Here is a 19,960-nt window from a genome sequence, read left to right as displayed (position 1 = left end):
CACACACACACACACACACACACACACACACACACACACATGCACACACACATACACCAATACACCTACAAAGTATAGCTGGCCTTTGCCGAATGGATTTTTCCAATACACATATATGTATGTATGCATATTTGCAATTAAAGTTCAATAAGTGGAGCTATTTTGTCAAAAGTAATCTTCCATCTTTCCTAGTTGTTGAATTCTCTTCTTCCCTCTGCCTCATCCAGTCTTCAACAATTAATCAAATGAGTGAAGGAGAGCTGCAGCTCCAGGCTCTTGTGTGTGGCTAGAGCACTTCCTAGCCTGGGACTTGTTTCTTGCAGCTCTGTCCTGCTGCTAACATTAATTACTTTGCTGAAGGCTCTAATTGACCCAGTAAAGGAGCCTCTCCATGTTCAGCCTGTCCCTGGTCCTAAAGACCTCGGATTCTCTTTGGACACAGGATGTAATGCTTGCTTTCAGCCTTTATACTTAGCTTTCCAAATCCAAACTCTCATTCACTCCTTTGAAAGGTCCAAGCCTTTGCTTAAGCCCGTGTACTACCTCAAACCTGCCTTTTTAACCACCCCACCCCCTCCTGCATGCTCAGGAGTGGTTTTTGTTTGTTTGTTTATTTTTGGTGCGTGCGCGTGCGTGTGCGTGTGCGTGTGCGTGTGCGTGTGCGTGTGTGTGTGTGTGTGTGTGTGTGTGTGTGTGTGTGTGTACTTTGTTTTTGTTTTTCAAGAGAGACAAAGAATATGACGTTGGGTAGGTAGGTGGGGATCTGGGAGGAGTTGGGGGAGAGGAAAGAATATGACCAAATACATTATATGAAAAATTTAAAAACTAAATTAAAATGTTTTATTTGCTAATGTTTGAGCTACATGTATACAAAATAACATTTTTGCAAGGTGTTTTGTTTTTACCTTGGAGTTTTAATAAGCTTAACATAATTAAATTGAGATATATATGCTTCCCAATAAAATAGAATGCATCATATTTGTTGGCCTAAAATGTAAAGCTTTTGCTATGGTGTCTCGTTAGATGGGTAGTCTCTGCCGGGTGTGGTAGTGCACACCTTTAATTTCAGCACCCAGGAGGCAGAAACAGAGAGGTCTCTGTGAGTTCCTCTGTAAGGGATATATATAGTAGAACTGGTCTCAAAAGAGGGAAAAGAAAGAAAGGTCGCCTATCATCATTGAAGAAAATTGAGGTGAGCAAAGAAAGAAAGGAAAATGATGGAGATTTCTGCAGGAAGTAAGAGCTGGTGATGACGGTGTGGAGTACGTCTTTTTGGAGGCTTTCTACCTGTGAATGGACGCATAGAAGCATCCTGAAGAGGCACAACATTTTCACACTGGTTCTTTACCTTGATTATTTCTCCACATGTGATCACTTCTCCAATTGAGTGTGTAACACGAATTGCTAAATGGTCTTATTAATAAAAACAAAAAACAAACAAACAAAAAACCCAGAGCCAGATATTGGGGTGAAAGCTGAAAGATCAGAGAAACAGAACAAGCCAGTCACATTCTTATCTCTGTGAAATACTCAGCCTCAAGAGCATGAGTTCCGGTTTCCTCACGCCTTATATACGTTTCTTTGCCCAGACACCAGTTCCTGTGATTAAAGGCGTGTGTACTTCCCAGTACTGGGATTAAAGGTGTGTGCCATCATGGCTGGCTCTGTTTCCAGTGTGGCTTTGAACTCACAGAGATCCAGATGGATCTCTGCCTCCCGAGTGATAGGATTAAGGGTGTGTGCCACCACTGTCTGGCCTCTATGTCTAATCTAGTGGATGGTTCTGTCCTCCGATCCCTGGGCAAGTTTATTAGGGTCCACAATATATCACTACATACGTGTAAAATAGCACACAATAAACCCGCTCACATCTGTGTGTGTGATTGTGAGTATGTGTGAGTATAGGTGTGAGTGTGGATATGTGAATCTAACTAAGTGTGATTGTGGATGGGAGTGGAGATAAATGTAAATGTATGTGGGAAAATGTGAATATTTGTGAGTGTAGGTGTGAGTGTGCATGTGAGTGTGGATGTGAGTGACTTGTGTGAGTGTATGTCAGTGTGAGTGGGGATGTGTGTGACTGTAGATGCATGTGAGTGTGTGTGAGTGTGTGTGTATGTGTGTGTGTATGTATGTATGTATGAGTATATGTATGTGTGTGTGAGAGAGAGCATATTGCTTTTTCCTTGTTTCCTTTCCTCATCCAATCATTTTAGGCAGAGCTCCTGTGTTAAAGGGTGAACACATTGCAGGCTTTTGGTACCCTTTGCCAAACTGGCCTCTCGAGTGTCAGTTTTCCTACAACTTTGCCAGCACTCGCTACTATCATTCATTTTTATTTTCTAAATGGATCGCGTAAATGTCCTCTTACGTTATTTTAATTTTCAAGTCTTTTATTGCTGTTGTAATTGTGCATTGTGTATGATTGATCACCCTTAGCATTTCTTGTTGGGGTTTTTCATCAGTTGCTCCTTGAATATTCGACTTTGTGGGTGCCTTTTGCCCACTCTTCTTTGGAAATGTCCTTGGTTTTTAGAAGACCCTTACATTGAGGGCGGTAAATCTTTGTTTTTCATGTACTTTGCAAGTATTGTTTTTAAATTAGTTTGTTTTGAAATTTTGGTTGTTTTTTAACAAATTATCTCTATTTTATTTTTATGGCTTTATCTATGCTTTTGGGTTTAAGGTCATATAGTCAAAGACCTTCCCTCAGTGTTCACCTGGATATGTGTAGTTAGCTTATGGCTTTACTTTAAAATGCACACAACCTTAATACATAGAGTCTTGGTTTGGCATAAGGTGTGGTTTAAGGCCTGTTTCTCCCCCAAATGTAGTCATGTGACTGGAATATGTGGATTTTTTTTCCTTTTCCTGACTTGTTTCCTATCTTACGGTCTTCTGATAGTTTTCAGCTTTCCACTCTTTGTAGATTTCCATGTTGTTCTCACCACTGGGAGGTTTTTCGTGTAAACTGGAGACTTGTCTGGATGTTCTGCTCTGTCTTTGGGTTGAAGATCAGGCCAGTGTTCATCTTAGTTCCCATAATGCTGGTAGAAAGTCCTAGTTTTCCTTATTTGATTTGAAAAATAATGAACCTGGATCTCACTCGGTAGACCAGGCTGGCCTCACCTAGCTCTGCCTCCCAAGTGCTGAGATTAAAGATGTGCGCTACCACCACCGGCTTTTTTTTTGTTGTTGTTAAACTAAGAATTTGCTGTTAATTTCATGTGTATTTACACTTGTTTATTCTTAGGGTACTTAAGTACTAACATATGTATATGGGTGTTATGTGTATGTAAAGTTTATTATTATTCTGGAAACTCTCACCCCATGTTGTCTCTAGATGGTTTTTGCTGGTTTACATAGAAATGTGTGCTTCATATTTATCTTGTAACCAGCCATTTTACTATTTCTGATAGTTTTTTTTTTTAATTTAATTTATGTGCGTTGGTGTTTTGCCTGCATGCATGTCTGTATGAGGGTGTCAGGTCCCCTGGCACTAGAGTTACAAAGAGTTGTGAGCTGCCATGTGGGTGCTGGGAATTGAACCCAGGTCCTCTAGAAGAGTAGCCAGTGCTCTTAACCACTAGGTCACCTCTCCAGCCCTATTTCTGACAATTTTTTTCCATTGTCTTCTTTTTGTTCTTTCCTCCATTTCCCTCATGCCTGGGAAAACTGGGATATGGCGTGAATGAAGTGCAGATGCTTTTTTTGTGTGTGTTTGGTGTTTTTGTTTTTAATAAGCTGAATTATAAAAGACGAGGGAGACCTCTCCCTAGGACTGCTAAGGCCTGGACTTGGAGTAGCTGTTTCTTTTGGATGGAATGCCTCTGATCAGGCTGGTAACGGATCCTGGTGGACACCCATGGACACCCTGGCAGCCACACAGTGGTTCAACTGCGTCCCGTGATCTGACGCTGCCTCCCCAGAGGGGAGTTGGGTCCTGCTGGCTGATCAAGCCCTCTGAGTGTGGCTTCTCACCCTTTCCGCCGTACACCTAAAGCCTGTGTCACGTTTTCCATCTAACTCCTTTTCCCCTCCACTCTGAGGTCACAGTCCTGTCTTTCTTGTTCTTCTTAGGCTAGGGTTTCTAAACTGGGTTGTGGCACATGGGCCTGTCACTGGAGACTTAAGGAGTACCTGCCCTGTGAAATTTCTGATATAACCTCCCGTGTCATTGAGGAAGTCCTTATCAAATCTCCCTTGTAACCCTCTGGTGGCTTTAACCCAAGCGCCTTCTCTCCACCCGGCTTGCTGGGATCGCTCTCTGCCTGTGAGCTATGCCCACACCCTGCAGCCTTTACCCAGCATGCCATCTCTGTCTAACTGAAAACAAAGCCTCTATTCAACCTGTAATTATCCTCACCCACCTCGGGTATCGTTGCTATACTCTTAAGTCCCAGCCTCTCCATGTCTCTGTCTTTTAATCCAGTTTAAACTCTTGTTTTATTGTTTACACGCAAAGGAGTACTCTTTGGCCCAGACTTGAGAAAAACAGCAATTAACAAACCATTTTACTTTTAAGTCTATTGTTTTTTTTTTAAAACAAAAAAACAACAAAAAAACAAAAACCAAACCAAAACAAAAAACCAAAAGCAGTATAAAAGCAGAAGCATAATTGTAGCTAACAAGCTTATGAATGTATTAGCCTAAATTCCTGTGATTGTCTTCATTACTACTTAAGGAAGTAATCGTTTGATGAATTAAAAATATCCTAAGTGGGAGACATCTTGGTAGGTGAAGTTCTTGCCTTATAAGCACCAGGACCTGACTTCAGTCCCTAGCATCTTCGTACGAGAAGCTGCGAATGGAGGTGTATGCTGGAGGAGGTGGCGACCGGAAGCTTCCTCGGGCTTACTGGCTAGTCAGCCTGGCCGCGTTAGTGAGCCTCAGAGTCCAAAGATAGACCTTGTCTCAAAAATTAAGGTGGATAGTTCCTGAGGAATGAATGAGGTTGAACACTTCACACACACACACACACACACACACACACACACACACACACACACACCATATATATATATATATATACATATATATATATATACATACACATACACACACACACACATATATATATATGTATACACATGTGTATATATAAGTTGTGAGAAAAAGAGAGACTTTTCTGGTGGACAGAGGGAGCAGGCACAGTGTGTAGAAGCCTTGTAAAACTGTTATTTTGCCTGGTGACCAGCACTAGCTGTCACGAACTAATTAGTTAAATGAACTAATAGCTCCAAGAGCTGGTGTGAATGATGTGAAAGAGACTTCTTAGAGGAATTCGTCAGGAGTCATTTGGGTGAACATGAAAACATGTCTAAGTATGGATACTGTCTTTTTGCTCCTGTGACAACCCACCACGACCAAGGCAACTTAGAAAGAAAGCATGTAACTGGGATTACTGTGTCGAACGGTTAGGGTTCATACACGATGATGGAGCAAAGTGACAGCAACAGAAACAGCTGAGAGTTTACGTCTTGGGCTGCAAGTAAGAGAGAGAGAGAGAGAGAGAGAGAGAGAGAGAGAGAGAGAGAGAGAGAGAGAGAGAGAGAGAGCTAGAGCTCACAGGGAATGAGTGTGTGCATGTATCTTTTGAAACCTCGAAGCCCACTCCCAGTGATCTCCTCTAACCAGGCCACACCTCCCAATCCTTCCCAAACAGTTCCACCAATTGGGGACCAAATAGTCAAACATCTGAGCCTATGGGGGCCATGCGAACCACCACAGACACTTATTTTATTTCTGTGTTGTACAAGTTGTCCTTTGGTGCACACAGGGCATCCTAGATGCAGAGGAGGTTCTCAGTTAATTGCTGACAGGCTCTGATCACCCATTCCCAAGCCTCCTATGGAGTTACTTCAGATACAACAGGTATTGCTCTGAAATATATGCAGAATCATAGAGCCCTCCTCTTCTTCGGTCAGTAGTTTGCTGTTTCCTTACAAGTAAACCTACTGTTAAGAATGGCTTCTAAAAGGTCAGTCTGTCTGAGCAGGAAGGGACCTGAAGATTTGTCTGCTGCATCCTTTCATTTTATAGAAGAGGAAACAGAGACCCATATTTAGGGCATATAAGTGGCTCGGAGATGAGTTCATACTTCCTAGATGGACTAAGTGTCCCATAAATGTGGGCTGCCACTCCTCTCGTGACTTTTGGTGGCAGATCTGGACAGACACCCGAAGGGACCCTGGCCAGCTTGAACATGGCGGTGCATGGCAAGCCTGGCTCTGGCAGGCCTTGCCCTTCTCCCCCCATTCCCTCTGCCTTGCTAAAAACCATTAGATTATAGTCCTAAAGCTAGCCACCAAGGTCTACTCCCTTATCTGGCCACTTCCTCCTCCGGAGACTGACGACCAAAGTCCAGCAATCAAAAGCCCCCTTTGGCCCACCTAATTAGCGTGCCCAATTAAAATTAAACACCTCATCCTAACCTGGGGTTTCCCATTTTACCTTTATACACCGCCATTTGCTTATGAGCCATGTCTGTCTCCCTCTATCCAGATGAAGTCCTTTGTCCTCTGGGACAAACGTCCCTCCCCCATCCATTGTCCCTCCCCCTTCTCTTTTGTCCTTTATCTCCCTTGCCACTGTACCCTAGCCCATCCTAACCCAGACCTCCCCTTTTTCTCTTCAGAATGACACCTGCAAGGTCATTGGCTGCTGTTTTTCTGCCCAAGTCAGAAAAGCGGCCACTTTAACTTTTCTTCCCCTTTGTAAAGGATCTCTCTGTGAAAACAGGTGTTTGGGTGTGGTTTGTGCCTAATCTGGGGTCCAGGAGGAAGCCCCCGCTGTTCTGGGGTCTCCTTCAACACCCAGGTGTCCTAATCCAGCACTCTGGTGGGTATGGAGCACCTCGCACGACCCTTGTTTCTGGGAACCTGACTAGAGTGATAAAGGGATAAAGAAAGGAGAGACACACAGGTGAGTGGAAAAGTTGGAATCCGACGTGCCACGCTTGCTGTGGTGATGGGGTACCAGCTCCTCTACAACCTGGAACCCCGCCATGCTTGTTATGTACAGCACAGAGGTAGGGGGTGAGTTAGTCTCCGTAGGGGTCCTCTATTAGGGGAGCAGTCTCAGGCTGTGAACGTCCTGGAGGAGGAAGCTGCTAGACACTTTCTGTACATGTGGTCAGCATCTCCAAGCAGTCCAGAAGAAGGCTTTGCCCGTTCCCATGGGTCTGTGGCTTTGGTCCTTATCAATAATAGGCATGTGCTCACGTCTTCCTCTGCTCTACGGGACAAAGTGCCTATTTCCTACTTTAACGGGGGAGAATGCATTTCAAAAACCCGAGTTACATCGACGTTTTAGTAACAGTCACGGTGCCCAACGCCGAGCACCCAGTGCTGACTTCCAGGCTCAGTTCTGCGTATTTGTGGTTTAACTTAATCAGTTTAGTCTTCACAGTGCCCCGTGACTTTCATATTTTTGGCAAGCTCATTTTACACAAGTTAGTGAAACCTGCCTGTGACGATACCGCCATCCATGGACTCTGCTAGGTCTAAACGCCGCTCTGACGTCCAAGTTTGTGTTCTTAATATTTTAAATTAATTTGTATCTTTATTGTGGTTTTGGGTGTGATGTAGAATGTGTGTGTGTGTGTGTGTGTGTGTGCACGCCCGTGCGCTCATGCAGGTGCCTGTGTGCCAGGGCACACATATGGAGGTCAGAGGACAACTTTCGGCAGTCAGGTCTCTCCATCCATTGTGGGAATCTGGGGGATTGAACTTGGGTTGTTAGGTTTGTGTGGCAAGTGTTTTTATCCATTGGGCCATCTTGATGACCCTATGCCTTTTTAAATAGATCTTAAAATTCAAAATAATACTATTTCATAGTACATTAGAACCGCATGGGATCCAAATACCGTTCTCCACAAAGAAAGCATTATTGGGACACAGCCACACTCATTTGTCTATATATTGTTGATAGGATGGCAGAATTGATTGTTGCCGCAGGGACCACACAGCTGGCCGAGCCACAGCGTTTACTATCTGGCCTTTATGGGGAATGCTTGCCGGTTCGTTTCTGTCTTCCTCCCTAATGACCCACACTTAAAAAAAAAATTCCATTAGAGCATAATCGTGTGTGTTTAATAGGGCTTGTCTTTGACATGCAGCTTAGTTGGGTAGCTTTGATGGACAGGTCCACCAGGTGCTGAATCTAAAGGTTTCCCTTAAATGGCCTGTGTTTTGTCTTTGTCAGTAGACTGAAGCATTTCTTTGTTTTTCTGTTTTGCTGGCTGTTGTGTTGAGACCTGACCACAGCCTGCTTTGCCCCGACTGCAGGCCTGAGGTTTCCATGCTCCTCTCAGCCATTAATTGAGCTGTTTTTAAAGCTCTAGCATTTGGATGCAGAAATCACTCTGTCTTCTTTCCTTTGCAGTGGTTTGCTGTCTTCTGACTACGTGGAGATTCACTATGAAAACGGGAAACCGATGTACTCCAAGGTATAGTACAGTGGCCAGACCTCCTGCGGCATAAAGTATATCCATCAGAGAACTGATCAACACACTGCATTGTTCTGAGGTCTGTCAATAAGACCACCCAGCCAGGGAACTGATTTACTGAGGAAGAATTCACAAGAACTTAAAACGCCGAGGCAACATTAGATTCTATAGACTCAGGGCTATAAGGGAATTTTATTGTTTTGATTTTACATTCATTTCCTTATTAAATGATCAGATGAGCATCACTGTTCCATACCAGCACCGTAAATAGCATTAAGGTATCCCTTTTCTAAAGTACTTGGGACCGGAAGTCTTTTGGCTTTAATTTTTTTAAAAAAAATATTTGCGTATGCAAAATAATGTTTGGAGATGGGTTCTAGTTTAAACACAAAATTCATTTATGCTTCGTCTACTCCAGAGACACACAGCTAAGGTAATTTTGCACCTTTTCGATAATTTTGTTTATGAAACAGTTTTGTGGTATGGAATTTTCCACGACCGCTGCAATGCTGGCGCTCGGTGGAGACTTTTGATTAGGGATGCTCAGCCAGGCTTCCACGGCCATGGAATCAGAATTAAAAGACTGCGTGAACTCTTACAGGGACGGTTTAGTGCCAGCGACTGATGGCCAAGGGTGGAAGACAGGTGGGAAAATGAGATCGAGGGGGCTGATCTTCTTTTTCTCCCCTCTTTTTGAGGCTGTTGTAACCCAGGTTGGCCTCAAGCTCGAGGTTCACTTACCTTAGTCTCCTGAATGCTGAGATTATAGGCACACACTCTCATGCCCAGCTTTATTTCATTATTTTATTTAATTTTTCTTGCCCGGGGCTTGGGGGGGGGGGGACCACACTCAGGACCTTGGGCATGCTAGGCAACGCTCTACCTCTGAGCCGGTCCTAGCCCCAGCCCGCCCCCACGTAACCATCACAACAGGTCCGTGAGGTGGGTGTGCTTATTCCTGTGGTAAACCGAAAGACGCAGAGGCAGAGAGAAGGCAACAAACCTGCTCAGGGCCACCACAGGCTGTAACCTAAAGGTAACGGGGTACCTGGAATGCTTCAGGTGGAGGTGATCTTTTCTTCTGACCGTGAAGGACCGATAAAGAGCAAATGGGATTGAACGAAAGCAGGAGAGAGATTTACCTGGTAGTACGCGCCAACCGGGTAGTGCGCGCCTTACAGTGATTTCCCCGAGTCAGGCAGAAAACCCAGGCAATTGGGTACAGAGAAGAAATTATGACTTGTAGTGGCTGTCCCGGTGCCACCGAGGCTCAGTAGTGCCCATGTAAACCGCAGGGATTGAGGAGCAAGCAAGAAACAAGCAATGGGTCAGGGGTGGGAGGGTGGGACATAGAATGTGTATTTTGCAGATGGGTCATCAATGCCAGCATAGTGGCGGCACCTTTCATGTGCAGACCCGCGGAGCTGTGAGGCGGGGAGACCTGGGATTCCCAGGCCGGGTCCTCTCAGCACACACACACTTATGGGTGGCCGTAATTAGAAACACTGCCCATGGCCATGGCACGTCTCAGGTCTTAGGTCTGTCTAATTAGCACAGGGCACATTTGCAATGTCCTTTGGCCTTTGAGCTGTTTCCACTGTCCAGGGACTTCCACGTGTGTGGCTCTTACACTGTCAGCTCTGCCCTCCAGCTGCATCTGGGAGTTTCGAATCCCACGAGACTAAGGCCGTGGCAGGGGACCAGCAGGGCCCACTGAAGCGCGGGAACGGCACTTGCTGGCGTTTGTGCAAAGCCCTGCTGCTGGCAGCTGCGCCAGCCCTCTGCTCCAGTCCGTGCTGACTCACGAACCTGGAGGAGATCGCACAAGGACTTTTCAGACTCAGCAAATGGGACACCTTTGCAGCCTCAGTAACCTGACCCAAACTTCTCTCAAGAAGCTCATGCTTTTTTTTTTTTTTTTTTTTTTTTTTTTTTTTTAAGAAGTACAATAGCTAATTGGCATATATAGAGTTCACTTGAGGTACTGCGAATGAGGACTTTTTATTAATAAGATATTCCAAACCTCCCGTGGTTGTAACATATTTAAAGCAAAAGCTACATCTACTCTGGCAAAAGAAGCTATGGCCACTGTAGTTTGACTTTGTGTCCACCTCTTTTTTTTTTCATTTATGACCCGTTTCCTTTAACAGCTCATTTACCCAAATTAACGTGTCCATAGATAATGGATTAATAATAACATCCTAATGGTGCTATAATGGTTTTTACAAGTGTACACACACACACACACACACACTCACACACACACACACACACACACACACACACACACACACACATCCTTAAGTCCCAAGAAGAAGCCACATACATTCTGTGCAGGATTTGCAAAAATCTAATGATAACAATGCATGAAACCTATATTTTTATTGGATCATTATTTTAAAAAACTGCATAATGTTCTTCTGACTTATTTGTTATTATTTATTTAAAAATACTAAGCCATAGACGTTTAGTTTGCTTCTAGCCTTCCCTCATGATCGTCCAAAGGAAAAACTTCCCAGGTGCAGGCTAAACACACTGTAATTGCTGAAGGAGTCATTTTAAGAATAAGACTCTCTGGATCAAAGAGTTGTATTTTATGACTTTTGGTCATAATGACAAATTTTACTTCTGAAATTATACATAATTTTGCCTAAATTCACGTTCCAGTTATACAGATACTCTTAAAAGCATTTTAAAGGTGAACTTTATGAAGATTGGCTTCTGTGATATTTAAGAAAGCTTTTGGGAGGCACACCAGAAAGGGAGGTTAATGTGTAGGAGTGGCAGAGTTTCTACCCATTATGTAAGCTCCTCTGTGAGCTGGAGAGATGGCTCAGTGGTTAAGAGTTTGTACTGCTCATGCAGAGGACCCAAGTTTGGTTCCCAGCACCTGGGTTGGATGCCTAACTACTGCTTTGTAACTTTAACTCCAGGGAAGCCAAATGTCCTTTTCTGGATTCTACATTCACATGCACGTTTCCCATCCTGTGGTGATATATTGTGTCCCCCAATATATTGTGCACCCTAATAAACTTACCTGAGGGTCAGAGGGCAGAGCCAGCCACTAGATTAGACATAGAGGCCTTTAATCCTATCACTTGGGAGGCAAAGATCGGTCTGGATCTCTGTGAGTTCAAGGCCACACTGGAAAAAGAACCAGGCATGGTGGCACACACCTTTAGTCCCATAACTTAAGATCTCACGTCTTTGCTTGGGAAGCACATACGCCTTTAATCCCAGGAAGAGATGACAGGAATCAGAAAGGTATATAAGGCGTAAGGACCAGGAACTTAGAGGCTTTTTAGCAGCAGTTCAACTGAGACCCTCAGGGGTGAGGACTCAGAGGCTTTCAGTCTGAGGAAACAGGATTGGTTGAGGAGTTGGTGAGGTGAGGTTGGATATGGCTTGTCCTATTCTTCTGACCCCCCAGATAAGCTTTATTGGGGTGCACAAATAAAACATCACCACCCCATCTCACTTCCCATATATACCTAATTAAAAGTATCCAAGATACCTTACTGGTTAGACAAAAGAAGGTATGGACACAATCATTCCTCTCACCCATTGTGTACTGTTATTTGACTAGAGAAGCCTGGAATCATAAACAGCCTATGAGGGCCTTGAGGTAAAATATCGATGTGGATACTGATAATATTTGGGGGTTTGGTATGAAAATCCTGATGCATGGGTACTCTGAGCGCACTGTTACTGTCTTTCGATCTCCCTGTGCCAAAGAGTCCCTCATTCCCATTCCTAGGTAAGGTTGATGTCCCTTACTTCTCCTGAATAAAAGTGGGCTGAATAGAGAAGTAAATATCGGAACCAGAAACACACACACACACACACACACACACACACACACACACACACACACACACACACTATCAAGTTCATGGTCTAGATGCCAGGTAGATGCTTGCTAGTGCACATGGAGCAGCTTCTTTGGTTTGCCCAGCCAAACAGATTTTTATTACAATTCCTTCCACTACTCCTTGCACGGAGTGCAACACAATATATGATAAAGCAACTTTGTTGATCTCATTTTACTCATTTAAAAGACAACTTATTTATGTTTTCTTTGGTTTAAACAGGTTTATTGGGGGCATAATTTATATACTGTAAAGTACGCAATTAAATTGTTTTTACTATATTTGCAAAATTATGCATCCATTAACATAATCTAATTTTAAAACATTTTTCATCACCCCACAAAGAAACGTCTTATCTATTAGCAGCCATTCCCTAGCGGCTCTCCTTCCCATCATAGGTAACCGCTAATCTACTTTTCTGTCTCTATAAATTGCCTATTTGGAACATAAATGGAATCCTATAATATGCGGTCCTTTGTGAGTGGTTTCCTTTTTCCCTGCTTTATTGAAGTATAATTGAAAAATGCAAATTGTGTATTTAAGGTGTGCAACTTGGATTTTATACATAAGAATATTATATAGCTGGGTTGGGCCAAATGTCATGCTTTGACATGCGTACACTGGGGGGATGATCAGCATATTGATGCTGATGAACACATCCTGTACTTCCTGTAGTTATTTTTGTTAGTGAGGACATTTAAAATCTACCTCAGAGCAGATTTTAAGGATACATTGTAGTTTCTGTAGTCACTGTGTGGCACTTTATGTCTCCACAGTCTATTCCACTCACACAGTTGAAGCTTTGTGTGCTTTGACCGACATCTCTTCATTTGCCCAATGGGATTTCCCCTCTGTCAACCACTGTTCTACCCTCTGACTCCGTGAGCTGACTCTCTCTCATGTTGCCTCTGAGGGTCGGAGCAGCATTTGTCTTTCTTTGCTGGAGTATTCCACTTAGTGCAGTGTCCCACCAGGTTGCAGGATTTTCCTCCTTCCACGGCTGGGTGATATTCCATTGTGGACACATTCCTCCGTTCATTCATCTATCAGTTTCTCCAGCTTGGCAATGGGAATGATGCTGAGATGAACACACAGTGCAGCTGTCTCTTTGAGACTTAGAGTTCCTTTCTGTTTTTTGATGAATCTTCATTCTTGAGCTGGCCATGCCAATCTGTAGTTCTACCAATAGTCTACAAATGTTTCTTTTTCCCCACACCATATATTCCTTGCCTTTTTTTTAAAATTAGCCATTCTAGTAAGTGTGAGTTAAAGCTCACTGTAGTTTAATTTTGCGTTTCTCTGATGATCTTAGGTGCGTTTCCAAGTGAGTTAAAACGTATGTCCATGGGACCATGAAGATGGCATGGTGGGACAAGGGGACTTGTCTACAAATGTAGAGAGTGTTTATCCTCAATGATCATGTAAAAAACCAGGCATGTCTATGTATGGTCGCAACTCCAACATTGGGGAATGGAGTCAGGCATATCCTGAGAGCTCCTTGGCCAGCCAGCCTAGCTAAAAAACAGCAGACATCTGGTTCAGTGAGAGACCCTGTCTCAAGGCAATAGGTGGAGAACCGTAGAAGAAGGCATCTGATGTCCTACTGTGGTTTTTATATACGTGTGTGTATAGGCTTCCACATACTTCATGCCCTCTCTCTCTCTCTCTGTCTCTCTGTCTCTCTGTCTCTCTGTCTCTCTCTCTCTCTCACACACACACACACAGAGAGAGAGAGAGAGAGACAGAGAGAGAGAGAGAGAGACAGAGAGAGAGACAGGTAAAACATGTCTACATATAAACAAGGGCATAGATGTTCACAGCAGCTGTATCTATCTATCTATCTATCTATCTATCTATCTATCTATCTATCTATCTATCTATCTATCTATTTATTTTATTGATTGATTGATTGGTTGGTTTTTCAAGATAGGGCTTCTCTTGTGTAGTTTTGGTGCCTGTCCTGGATCTTGCTCCGTAGACCAGGCTGGCCTCGAACTCACAGAGATCTGCCTGGCTCTGCTCCTGAGTGCTGGGATTAGAGGCGTGTACCACCACCACCAGGCACTCACAGCAGCTTTTTTTATAACAGTCCAGAAATGCAAGCAACTACAGTGGTCATCAGTGGATGAATGAATAAAGAAAAGATGCTGTATTCACACACACTTAGGATAAGATTCCTGTGTTAAATTTGAATTTAGACAGTGGTTAAATATGTACTCCAGGTTCATCCATGTTGTTGTAAATGGTGACATCCTCATTAAAAGACTGAATACTATTCTGTTGCATTTATATACAACAAAGTAATGTGGACATAGGAAGAAAAAGGCCCCATTTGTGATAGTTTGTGGGTTCCAAAGACGTCAAAACATTAAAAAGAATAGAATGTGGTTTCTAGAGTCAGGGGTCAGGGATTAGGGCTGAAAATGGAGAGGTGTAGGTCAAAATGACCAATTATGTAGGACATAAGTGTAGAATCTAGTGTGCAGTATGAGGACTGTTGTCAATGACACTGTTACATAATGGAAATTTGCTGGGAGAGTAGACTTTCAATGCTTTTTCCCAGGTACTCACAAGAGCAACTATGTGGGGCTGAAAAGACATGCCAGTGTGCTTGATCAACAATCATTTCATTATGCATAGCAAAGTATCATGTTCTATATTGCATTTGGGATATATGTATATATACACACACACATATGTGTGCATATATGTGTATATGTATGTGTATGTATTTGTGAGTATATATTCAACAAAAATGTTAGTTCAACTCTTTTTCTGACCTAGTTTCTGTTTTAGGTAGAGCACATTCACCAGGGAGCCAGAGACACATCCCTGCCCGGTGGGGAGAAGGCTTCATACTTGTTCTTTTCCTGATCACATCGTGAGCTTGGTTTGTCTAAAGCTCACTGTGTCTGGGAGGACTTTGGCAGCAGGGTGGCAGGGAAACCATCTGGATGATGAGTGGGTCCTTGATAGACATGGCTTCTGGGTGGAGGTGGAATCGGTGTAGAGCAGAAGGGTTTGGAGAGTGAATGTCCTGAGCACCCTGACTATAGTCATCCCTCGCTATCATGGGGGATTTGTTCCAGGATTCCAGAGAGGGCATTCCAGACCATGGATACTCAAGTTCCCTATATAAAATTTGGCTGGATTTGCATACCCCACACATCCTCTTGGATCATTTAAGTCATCTCTAGCTTACAATATCCAGTGCAATATGAATGCATGCCCATAGCTGACTGTTTAGACTCTAAACAGTGGTTCTCAACGTGTGTGTGTGTGTGTGTGTGTGTGTGTGTGTGTGTGTGAAATGACTCTTTCATTGGGATTGCTTATCAGATATTTACATTATCATTCATAACAAAATTATAGTTATGAACTAGCAATAAAAGTGATTTTATGGTTGGGGGTCACCACAACATAAGAAACTGTATTCAAGGGTCACTTTATTAGAAGGTTGAGAACCACCGGCTCAGAGAATAATGACAAGGAAGGTGGTTTGGATGTGTTCAGCATAGATACAGTTGTTTTTGCTAAGTTTCTTCATCATGCTGTGGGTTGAATGTGCAGATGTTGACCCTGATAGTACTGCAGGCTAAGTGTTCCTGATAGGGGAGCGGCAGCACTTCCACCAGCTATGAGAGCTGAGCTGGGGGACCTGCACTGGGCAGGGCAATTTCAGTCCTCTGTTTTCTTCTCTGCTTTCTTTCTCTTTTCTTTCTTTCTTTCTTTCTTTCTTTCTTTCTTTCTTTCTTTCTTTCTTTCTTTCTTTCTTTCTTTCTTTCTTTCTTTCTTTCTTTCTCTCTCTCTCTCTCTCTCTCTCTCTCTCTCTCTCTCTCTCTCTCTCTCTCTTCTTCCTTTCTGTCTTTCCTTTTTTTTTTTTTTTGTTTTTTTGAGACAGGGTTTCTCTGTGTAGCTTTGCGCCTTTCCTGGAACTCACTTTGGAGACCAGGCTGGCCTCGAACTCAGAGATCCGCCTGCCTCTACCTCCTGAGTGCTGGGATTAAAGGTGTGCGCCACCACCGCCCAGCTTCTGCTTTCTTTCTTAACCCCCTTTCTTCTCCATGTTCCCTTTTCTTTTTCCCATTATCTCTTCCTTAATTATCATTTAATGAATTTTCTCAGACTATTTTTCTCCATCAATTTCCTACCTCTCAGCCACATTTGGAATGAAAAGTTCTCATTTTTATGTTTTGTTCCTAACCAGAAAGTTTGGATTTCTACTCTTATAGTAAATTTAAATGGGTCTTTTATAACTTGTGTATTCACTACAATATATTTGTAGTCTTTGAATTAGTAGCTAGCTTAAAAGTTGCTTACTATTAGGTAAATAATAAACAATTTAAGTAATAACAAGGAAAGATTATCCATGCTAGAACATTTATTTTAGGTATGAAATTAAAGTCATTAAACTTTCCAGTTTAAAGGTAAGCTTACTGTTGTTGATCATTCAAAATATTGCCCCTTTTGGCAATATTCTGAAAACATTCTAGAATATGAAAGGAACATGGGATTAAAAGTCTCCCTATGAAATTCAGCCAGCAGACAATACTGGTTTCTTACATAGCTATTTTAAGATTGAACAATATAATTAATATGAAATATTAAAGTTATATGGCATTGGCAGAGCTGAGGTGGGCCAACACTTTTGTCAATGTACTACTGCAAGACTTCTATTCCCTGTTGAATTTAATGAAGGTAAATTATTAAACTGGTGTTGGAGTTTCAGATTCCCCAATTCTCTGAATGTAGTTTTTCATTTTCTCATTCTGCAGCAAATCCAGGCACATGTAGTCAGTTGTAGACATAGACCACTCACCTTTAAAACAAATTTACCTACTAACTATACTTAGTTAGTAGGTAAACTTGTAAAACAAAACCAAAAACCCATACCTAAAATAATTGCTTGAGGGTAGCGTCTTCATTTGAGTATGTCCCACGTCTAACTCTCTTAGTCTGCACAGTTCGTTGAGATGGGCTATGTCACTTGTTTGTGAATGTTTACAAGACCGTCAGTAGCCAAGTGGAAGACCTCAGTTCTCAGACACTGTGAGTGTCTAGGTTTACCTGAGTTTCTTGGGCTGAGAAGCTCATAAGCACTGTCAGATTGAATGTTGCTGAAGTGGTTGAGATAATTAAGCAGACACAAAGGTTGGAAAATTTTTAAAAAGTAATTGTTGGCTTGCTTCCTTTGGTTTCACCCAAAACCCTTAAATCCAAGAGGGTCATTCCCACCAATCTGCTGTCCATCTCCTGCACCTCCACAGGCACACCCCCCAACTCAACCCCCACCCCCCGCTTCCAGTTCTTTTTCTCTATCCTCTGTCCTTGTGGGCTTATGTGGCTTTTTATGTCACTGTTATTTGAGTGGGTTACTGGGAGAGTAGAGATGTTTCTTTTTATTAAAGTAAGTGGAATTAAATAATGCCTGTTAATACAGCAATGAAGTCATAGAATAGATTTTTTTTCACTTCCAAGTTATTATTGCTTAAATCATTAGGTTGCTTTTTCTACTCATTTCTGATTAGGAAATATTTCCTTTATTTATTAATTAGTTTTTTTTTTTTTCTCGAGACAAAGTTTCTCTGTGTAATTGTCCTGGCTGTCCTGGAACTGCTTTGTAGACCAGGCTGGCCTTGAACTCACAGAGATTAGCTTGCCTCTGCCTCTGGAATGCTAGGATTAAAGGCGTGTGCCACCACCGCCTGGCAAGGAAAGGTTTTAAAAGATGAGAATCACATGGGTTGGGAGTGTAGCTCAGTGATAGAGGGCTTGTTCAGCATGTGCAAGGTCCTAGCTTCAGTCCCTAACAACACAATACAACACAACACAACACAGCACAACACACAGCACAACACACAGACACACACACACACACACACACACACACACACACACACACACACACACACACACTGAAGAACAGGCAGATAAATGAGCCCTCAAGCAAGCAAAACTAAAAACAAACAGCCACCCCTAAACTAGTGAACAGTAACAAAACAGTAAAGGAGTCTCCAGTGGAATTCTGAGCTTGCTAACCTTCTGCAGAAGTGAGTTCTCATGTGAACATGACTTAGCTCTTGGAGTCCTTGGCTGTGTGGAACACATGGCTGAGAAAGTCAGCAGTGCACTTCCTAGGAATTTTCATTTCCTCTGACTGCTAACAAGCTCTGCTTATCAGACGATCCGTTTTGTAATCTAATTAACAGATGAACAGTTTTGGATCTGAAAATGTTGACCTCAGTGAAGACACACGTTGACTTAGCCCTTGCTGTTGCTTGCATAATCCCAGCTCTGTGCCCACTCTCGGGTCGGCGCTGACTAGCCCTCTTGGGTGATCTGAGGCTTTCTTACCTGGAAGAAGAAATGTAAATAGGAGGTCCTGAAGATGTTGTAAATGGACATTTCCTATCCCAACCGCTCGGTCCCAAATAACCGACTCAGAGACTGAATTATAAATGATTGGCCGGTAACTCAGGCTTGTTAGTAGCGAACTCTTACATTCAAATTAACCCATTTCTATTAATCTATAGTATTGCCATGTGGCTCGTGGCTCATGGCTTTACCTGTCCTCTAGCATGTCTTGCTTCCTGGTCAACTGGCTGGTGTCTCCTGACTCCGCCCTCCTTCCCATCATTCTCGGTTTGACTTTCTTGCCTAACTTTCTGCCCAGCTACTGGCATGTCAGCTTTTTATTAACCATTGAGAGTAATACATATTTATAGTGTAGAAAAAGATTGTTCCGCAGCAAGATGTGACATCAGCTGGGGTCTTTTTGCTATTTTGGCAGAGCCATTATGACACGTTGCCAGTCTCCCAATCTGTACATGAAGATTGTGGTCACAGTCTGATAGTGATTACTCAAGATGGCAGATTCTCAGTGAAGTCTCCCTGGAGCTGATTGCTGTGTGTCACAGGGAGTAAAATCCCTCACATGCGGCCTTTCTGTCCTGGCCAACTATAGCAGCAACATGGATCTGCAGATTGCCAAGTGATATTTTTCAACAGCACTTAAAGAAAAAGACTTTCTGTAAATTTAACAATAATCTCAGAAAATATTTCAATAGTAACACTAAAACGGAAATCATCAAACTACTCATAATGCTTAATATAACTGTGCACTTAAGATATTAAGACTGAATATTGTGTTAACACCAGGAGTGTGTTATCTCCAGTTTCACTTAAAGGTCAGAGAACTCAATAACACATGGTCAAGTAGAGTTTCCCACCTTAATTCAATATAACAATTAGAGAGTCAACTTCCACTCATTAGTGCAAGTGGGTGGAACTTACATCTAAGAAGAGCTGGCAATATTTTATGGGGAAAATAGAAATATCTTAAAGGAAAATCTGAAAATGGTTATTCTTGAGAAGGCCAAGTAAATATGATTGTTTTCTGTGCACTTCTTACAACCACTTGGCTTAAGAAAGCTTTTACTTTTGAGACACAAAGTGCTAAAAAACAACTTTGATATAATTTACAATTACTGTATCTATGTGTATAATATATATTATATGTTATATATTTATATGTATATTTTAGAACCATGTGAAGAGTTTGAAATGTAGTTGCTATATATTGACCTGGGTTCTCAGGTTGCTGAGATGTGTGAACCCCTTTGTCATTATAGGTCGCAGTGTT

General features: G+C 42.5%; 1 protein-coding gene across 4 annotated transcripts in view; it reads left to right on the top strand.

Moving 5' to 3' along the window:
- Positions 1 to 19,960, top strand: part of Adam23 (ADAM metallopeptidase domain 23) — a 154,381-nt gene that overhangs the window by 62,042 nt on the left and 72,379 nt on the right. For all 4 annotated transcript variants that reach the window (XM_015993907.3, XM_042260240.2, XM_076550257.1 and 1 more), the window contains exon 4: positions 8,386 to 8,449. In XM_015993907.3, coding sequence (XP_015849393.2) covers positions 8,386 to 8,449 — 64 coding nt within the window. The remainder of the gene's footprint in view (positions 1 to 8,385; positions 8,450 to 19,960) is intronic.

The sequence above is a fragment of the Peromyscus maniculatus genome, chromosome 13, assembly GCF_049852395.1.
Source record: "Peromyscus maniculatus bairdii isolate BWxNUB_F1_BW_parent chromosome 13, HU_Pman_BW_mat_3.1, whole genome shotgun sequence".
Taxonomy (NCBI): Eukaryota; Metazoa; Chordata; class Mammalia; order Rodentia; family Cricetidae; genus Peromyscus; species Peromyscus maniculatus.
The sequence above is the reverse complement of the archived record's forward strand: the minus strand, read 5'-3'. Positions and strand labels throughout refer to the sequence as shown.